Source organism: Oncorhynchus mykiss, chromosome 17, assembly GCF_057628025.1.
Source record: "Oncorhynchus mykiss isolate SJ-2025 chromosome 17, ASM5762802v1, whole genome shotgun sequence".
Taxonomy (NCBI): domain Eukaryota; kingdom Metazoa; phylum Chordata; class Actinopteri; order Salmoniformes; family Salmonidae; genus Oncorhynchus; species Oncorhynchus mykiss.
In genome coordinates this window covers 16,013,778-16,021,435 of record NC_143038.1, presented here as the reverse complement: position 1 = coordinate 16,021,435, position 7,658 = coordinate 16,013,778, and the positions used below count along the sequence as shown (strand labels likewise).

At 42.1% G+C, this 7,658-nt stretch overlaps 1 protein-coding gene across 14 annotated transcripts in view; it reads right to left on the bottom strand.

Annotated features, from left to right (window-relative positions):
- Positions 1-423: 423 nt before the first annotated feature.
- Positions 424-7,658, bottom strand: part of slc8a1a (solute carrier family 8 member 1a) — a 45,442-nt gene continuing 38,207 nt past the window's right edge. For 13 of the 14 annotated variants that reach the window (XR_016487773.1, XR_016487774.1, XM_021568266.3 and 10 more), the window contains 5 exons: positions 6,077-6,145; positions 5,135-5,262; positions 4,186-4,285; positions 2,231-2,503; positions 424-1,875 (listed from right to left, as the gene is read on the bottom strand). Coding sequence is in view for 11 of the 14 variants with exons in the window: in XM_021568266.3 (XP_021423941.1) it covers positions 1,499-1,875; positions 2,231-2,503; positions 4,186-4,285; positions 5,135-5,262; positions 6,077-6,145 (947 nt within the window). In the remaining 3 variants the exon portion in view is untranslated. Of the gene's footprint in view, positions 1,876-2,230; positions 2,504-4,185; positions 4,286-5,134; positions 5,263-6,076; positions 6,146-7,658 lie in introns of those variants that run through there. The other variant, XR_016487775.1, reaches the window with a different exon arrangement.

Sequence of the window (7,658 nt, the reverse complement as noted above, 5' to 3'; positions counted from 1 at the left end):
TCAACCAACCACGCTAGAAAAGGTTGATTCACTTCCCTAAAAACATTTTCAAAAAGCTGTCACTGAAAGATATCTAGGCTCATTCCTTCCAATTATATATTTTCTGTTGAGAAAACTTGATTTTAATTTACACTGTTTAGTTTTTGTTTTACAATGATATTTCATTTGTAAATTGTGTTAAATGTATTTTAGTGAAAATTCAGATCCCCTTTTGACAAAACATCTCTGTGTATTATTCTGTGATATTCTCATCTTTTACTCTGTCTCCACTGTATAACGTTCTCACAATCTCTTCATTGTAAAAATGGTCTGTTAGCAGACAAAGCCGACCGAATGAAATATGTTTAACACAATTAAAAAGAAAGATCATAGAAGACATTATAGGATATACAGTAAATACACTTCACAAAGCCATAGTGCTTATTTCACCTCTAATTCATTATTTATTGACTTGTCTAGTGTAATAGTATTGTCGCTGATAAATGTTTCATGGGGAATTTCAAAAAATATATAACATGTGCATTAGTGACATTTTATATCAAGACATTCTTCTAGTAAGGAAAGGTTTATTTAGTGTCTGTGGTATTGGAGATGCAGTCATGACTGCAACAGTACTGTGTAGACATAACAGGAGTTATAGTCACATTTAGGTATTTACCTCAGTAACTATGTATTTATCATCCATATGCCCTTCGCATTTAAACAATCACTCACGTTTCTGTGTTACAGGAATATTATGACATATTTGTCTAGTGTATTTTTTTGGGGGGGGCACTGAATAGAAATTGTGGACGCCAGCCAGCAGCGCTTTTAGGCATAGCTTTGAAGTTCTGTATAACCAAACAAGCACAAGTTTTTTGCTTCATCTGAAATGACATTTTTTGGATACACAGCCTTAGGAGTCTTGATCCAATGAAAGTCAACTGAGAGCTTCCATTGAAAATAAAGCTGCAACAACAGGATTGAAGGAGCTAGAGAACAAACACTAAATTAATAGTTAAAAAAACAAAAACAGAATCCCTCCGTTTTCACGTTTGAATTTTTTGGGGCCACCATCCTGCTGGTGTTGGTTTAGAGGCCTTAGTTGTAGTAGTGGATTCTTCACATGTCTTGGATGTGGCAGTAGATGGCTAAAGCATTGGATGTCACGGATGTTAGATTTAGGACAACGGGACGTGGTAGTCAATGGCGTAGGAGATGTGACACGTCAATGCCTTCAAAAACCTTGGATTTAATCGTACATAGTTCAGACGTCTTGGATGAAAGCGATAAATTCTTCTTTTTTTTTTAGCTTTCAAAGACTAAAAATCTTTCAATTTCATTTTAGAATCTTTCAAATACTTTTGAATAGCTTTATAAAGACCTTATAGAAGCTTTGAAAGACTAAGAAGCTTCCTAAGATCTTTCTGAAGCTTTTGAAGACTCTAGAAGCTAAAGCTTTCAAAAATCTTTTAAATATTGCTTTTTGAATCTTGCTTTCAGATCCTTTATAGCGAAGTTAGAAGCCCTTGATGTGGCAATAAGCTTCCAGGGAGGAGAATATGATGTACATGAGCCACAGGCTGAAGAAGAGACAGGTGGTCGCGATTTTGGGGCCCCGGGGCCCACCCAGCTCGCCCCCAATCTCAGGCCGGCGCCGGTACATCAGCACGGCCACGGCGACAAAGGCGAAGATGGTGAATAGGGTGACGGAGAAGGCCAGGGTGCCCGGATCCACCCGGAAGTCGTTTCCCTTGGAATTGTGGTAGATGGCGGCGATGGACCAGGCCACGCCGATCCCCAAGAAGACGTTGACGGCATTGCTGCCCGTTACGTTGCCGATGGAGGCGTCGGCGTACTGGTCCTGGATTGCAGCTACCTTGCTGGCAAACGTGTCTGGGGGAGTGAGAGAGAGAGATAAAGTGAAAGGGAAAGGAAGAAAAAGAAGAATTGTGAATGGTGGTAGGGTGACATGGGATCCAAAATTAGATGTCCATGCATGACAAGAGATATGACATAGTGTACTACTCAAGAACACTTCATACAAAGCACTGCCTTTAGGAGTGACAATGCCTAATTGTGATAAAACCCTGTCATGAGAGTGTAGAGTTAGATGGTGTATGTTACTAACCTGGCGTCCCAATGCCGCAAACACTAGATTGGTGACATAGTCCTAATGAGACCCACCGTGTGTGTGTGAATATGTCTATGTGTGTGTATACATGTGTATTGTGGCATGTATGGAACACACCTGGCACAGACGTCCCGAGCGCCACAAACACCACGGCGGTCACGGAGTCCTTGAGGCCCACGGTACAGCCAAAGTGGGAGGCCAGGTCTCCAATGAAGGCGGTGAGCAGGCCAATCATACTGATGGAGACCACGAAGCAGGCCCAGCCGTTCCAGTAGTCAGTGGGCGGCACAAAGGCAAACAGGAGCTTCCAGAAGACGGTGAGAAAGTGCATGACGTAATCAAAGCAGGAGGGCAGCTTCTCCTCGCCGCACTCGTCCTCATCATCATCGCCTGAGACATTTCGAGGGGAGGACAGATGTGTTGTAAGCCGAGCTTCGTAGTTGAATTTCAACATTTAACATGTTTAAAACCTCTGCTACAATGTTAAGGTTCTCTGCAATGTAAGTAAACAAGTCTTAAACTGTGAGTGGACCAGGAGAAACTAGCCACCACTAGTCCATTCTAAATTAAAACACAGATGTTCAGGCAGTCCTAGTAGCATTAGCCGTTAGCCCCACTCTCTCCACTCTCCACATTACACAAATAATGAAGCCTCTTATCACATCAAGTCGGGACAGTGAGCCACATCTCTACTCATTGAAGCCATGGGAGAGTTCATTAGGGTGACTGACAGTGTGGCTTAAAATAGCTGATGGGCAAAATCCATCTGAATGCGTTTCTCTGCATGGGAGCAGGGAATGGTCACGTTTTTGTGTGTATATGTGTGTGTGAGTGTGTGTCTGTATTTGTGTGTATTTTTGCTAATACAATACATGTCGTGTCCATGAGTATGTCTCACGATATAGGCCTGCATTTCAATACCTGTTTCAATGCTTGTTTCTATGCATGCGTGGGGGCGTGTGTGTTTTATAGTATGTGAAATTTCAAAATGTTTGTATGCTTTAAATGGCAGGATGTCATACTAATTTCAGCTTGTCAGCTAGTAGAATTCACTGTACACTTTTGAGGAAGATAATCTTCAGCTGATAATCAGCTGAGGGGACGCGCTGTACCAAAAAGAACGAATGGCGGGAATAAACGTGATTGCTCATTAGATGATGCATTCTCAGGAGCCTAGTATGCTGATATTTGTTGCTTACTGAATTTGTTTTTTTTTCTAAACAGTATGTGGTACTAGCACACAATATGCAGTTTAAGTAAGTAGTAGGAAAGCCTGATTCTGGACATGGCCACAAACACACGGCCACAAACACACGGCCACACACGGCCACACACACACACACGGCCACACACACACACACACACGTAGTTTAGAACCCCACGAGCAGACTAATTCATTACATGGACTTTTTAATGATCGCATTACTAGCCCTGGAGGAATCTCCTCTGGAGTGCACTCCCATGTCTAACACGCTTTGTCTTCTTCACTCAGGCTCTCAGTGGAACTTTGTGTGTGTGTGAGATGTGTGTGATTGTGTGTGTGAGTTTGTGTGTGTGTGTGTGTGTTGCTTGATGAGTTCGTTGTGCTTCGGCGCTGCTCCACTGATAAATAAACAGTGCATTGGAATGTGCTTCGGAGGGCATCTGGAATGTGCTTCGGATGGCATTGTGGCTAGGGTGATTGTGTAGCCAATTAAGTCAAATCTTTTGGACAAGATTTGATTTTGCTCTGAATACATAATCCCGTCCAAGAATCAGAATATAGGTTGCGTCCCAAATAGCAACCTACTCCCTATAGTACACTACTTTTCAACAGAGCCCTATAGGCCTTGGTCAAAAAGTTGTGCACTATAAAGGGAATATGATGCCATTTGGGACGCATGATGGTGTTATGTTTAAGAGGCTACCCTGCACTTCCTAGACCTAGGGAGTTTTCCCCTGACACTCTAGTTGTGGTTTGATCTTTTGGGGTTTAGGCCTGGTTTGTTGGTTAGGCAATTTGTTACAAACACTTTTCTAAAAAAAAGCTCTATAGGCTACCAATGAAATGATTGATTGATTTATCTGCTTACCAGAGCTGACTGTGATAGCTTCCATAAACTGCTGCCTCCAGCTATTGGTTCCAATCAATAGAGCCAAGTTGGTCTTCTTAATCAGCTTATCCACTGTGTTCTGTGGGGCACCAGAAGAGAATATTTCAGTCTATTAATCCTCAATCCTGCTTATTTAGCATTCCACAAACACAGATACATGCCCAGTGAATACACCTTGGCGGGGGAACATGATGTACAAGTCTATAAAAGACAAACCAGTTTGATTTATCAGGGCAGACTGTGAGCCAAACCATTTCACAGCCACTATATCAACCTCAAAACATACCCTGACTCCTACCCCTAAAACTACCCCAAACTACAAAGACATTTTTAATGCTCAAATTCCGAAATGTTCATCCTGATCACTGTCTCTTTCATGTGGAATATGGAACTTACAGTATCAGTACACCTTTTGGATGGACAGATGGGAGATACAGCGGTATGACTTACTGTAAGTAATGGGAAATACAATCTCAAGTGCAGCTGATTGTCTTACTCCCTTTCCAGGTGGTGGAGTGGGTGGTTTTATAGTCCACTAGTTGTTTTACGGTCCTATCAAAGCTGTGATTTACTATTATTAAAAGGTACAATTTGCAGGTTTTTGCGCGACACGGCAGATTTCAGATATAAATGAGAGTTAATGATCCGTCATTCTCATTGAAAGAAAGTCTGGTAAGCGGTAGATCAGTTCTTTGTGCGGTATGCTATGTTTCCCCTCTATATGTTCCGTTTTTGCTTATTTTTTGTTTTAGTTTTGTACGTCAGCTTCAAGAGCTGAAAATACAATATTTTGGGTTATTCCAAATAGAAACAGAAACCAGAAATAGAAACCAGAAACAGAAATAAAAATAGAAACCAAAAGGTAGTCATTAATCTAGTAAAATAGAGCGCCTCAGAAACAGACCAAAGCGGAAGTGTGGTCTCGTACCTTGAACTCATACGACTCCTCGATGACAACTTCCAGTTTGACGTGCTCCCCGAGGGTGGGCCGGCCCATCTCAGCGATGCGGCGTTCCTCCTCCTCCTTCTTGGAGAGAGCTTCCTCGTCCCCTTCCTCTGAGGGAGTGAGGGGTAGAAAGATAGAGAGAGACGGAGAAAGAAAGAGGAAGGGACAAGAGAACACATTTGGGTGGTTAGCGGCCATGACAAGGACGATACCCATAAGAGGCCATTCATGTGTTTCCGTGAGTGGTCAAGGTAGCTGTTGACTGTTCAACACCTGCTCTTGAAAACCTTTACACTTTTCAAAATATTGTGCTAAGTACTATGCTGCCTTGGATATTTAATTTTCCCATAATCCTTTCTAGTACAGTTCCAGCTACTGTGGTGGATGCATAACCTGGCCAGAGCATAACAGTTCAGCTTGAAAATGTCACTTGAGTCCAGGTTTCTGTTGCAAGTGCACCTTCTTGTGCTCTGTTTATGCTAACTGAGCAATGATAAAGTGAGGACTAGGAAAAGTGTGCATTCACAGGCTACATAAACGATCTGTGGTAGGAGAAGCCACAAAGGTGTGTGAAAGAGGCAAATGTGCAATAGCTGCATGATACTGACTATTAGCTTTGCTGTGACAATCTAGCCATTTGACTGGCCCAAAGCTAGTCACCGAAGCAGAAACAGAGACATACTGAGCTGATAGAGAAAGGGAGTTCTTTCAGAGTGACACTGGAAACAAAATAGCAGACTGTTATTTCGCAGAGATTTCCAGCCGGAGGTAGTATTGAGACGACCGTGACAGAGAACTCATGAGTCACACAGTGGCGTACGTACAGCCTTTGACACAACACCGGCACATGGATGGTGAGAGGGAGGATAGATAGGCGATAGAGAAGTGAGGGGAGGATGGAGAGTACAAAGGGAGGATGTATACCTGCAATGCTGATAATGGTGGCGGGGACAGGGTTATCCCTACCCTGCACTTTCCGGTAGACGTCCCTGCCTGAGGGACAAGTTCACAGTTCAAAGTTCATTGCACAAAGAGCCCCCATTAGATTAAAAAAAAAAACAGTTTCAAAGGTTTCCGGATAAGTCAAAAACACTATCCAATATATTTCACAATATTATGGTGGAGGAACGCACGTTTCAAATGAAAAGCTGTTGAGATTCTTTGATCCCACTGTAAACTTTACTTTGTTGAGTACATGAGTTTGAGTACATTTGCTTTGAGACTTTTGTTAAAGTTGCAGCTCTAGAGGAAATATGTTTTTAAAGTTATCCGGGGAAAACCAGTGACTGTGTTTGATTGAAAAGATTGTTTTTCATATAGCATTGGTTCCAAACACACCTCCTGAAGAGCTACTGAATGTGAAGAGTTTTGTTCCTGCCCATCATTAACACACCTGATTCAGCTAATCTCAGCCCAGACCGAAGAGCTGATTGAAGTGTGTAGGCTAAGTGCTATCAACTGTGTAATTGCTGGGCTGGAACAAAAGCCTGCAAACTCAATACATTTTCAGGACCGGAGTGACCACTGATATACATTTGAAGTTGGAAGTTTACATACACCTTAGCCAAATACATTTAAACTCCGTTTTTCAAAATTCCTGACGTTTAATCCTAGTAAAAATTCCTTGTCTTTGGTAAATTAGGATCACCACTTTATTTTAAGAATGTGAAATGTCAGAATAATAGTAGTGAGAATGATTTATTTCAGATGTAATTTCATTCATCACATTCCCAGTGTTTCAGAAGTTTACATACACACAATTAGTATTTGGTAGCATTGCCTTTAAATTGTTTAACTTGGGTCAAATGTTTTGGGTAGCCTTCCACAAGCTTCCCACAATAAGTTGGGTGAATTTTGGCCCATTGCTCCTGACAGAGCTGGTATAACTGAGTCAGGATGGTAGGCTTCCTTGCTCGCACACGTTTTTTCAGTTCTGCCCACACATTTTCTATAGGATTGAGGTCAGGGCTTTGTGATGGCCACTCCAATAACTTGACTTTTGTGGCAAAATGGGTTAAGGACAACACTTTGTAGGTATATTTGGGATCATTGTCCATTTGGAAGACCCATTTGCGACCAAGCTTTAACTTCCTGACTGATGTCTTGAGTGGTTGCTTCAATATATCCACATCATTTTCCTACCTCATGATGCTATCTATTTTGTGAAGTGCACCAGTCCCTCCTACAGCAAAGCACCCCCACATCATGATCCCCCGTGCTTCACGGTTGGGATGATGCTCTTAGGCTTGCAAGCTTACCCCTTTTCCCTCCAAACATAACGATGGTCATTATGGCCAAACAGTTTTATTTTTGTTTCATCAGACCAGAAGATATTTATCCAAAAAGTACGATCTTTGTCCCCATGTGCAGTTGCAAACGGTAGTCTAGCTTTTTTATGGCGGTTTTGGAGCAGTGGCTTCTTCCTTGCTGAGCGGCCTTTCAGGTTATGTCGATATAGGACTCGTTTCACTGTGGATATAGATACTTTTGTACCTGTTTCCTCCAG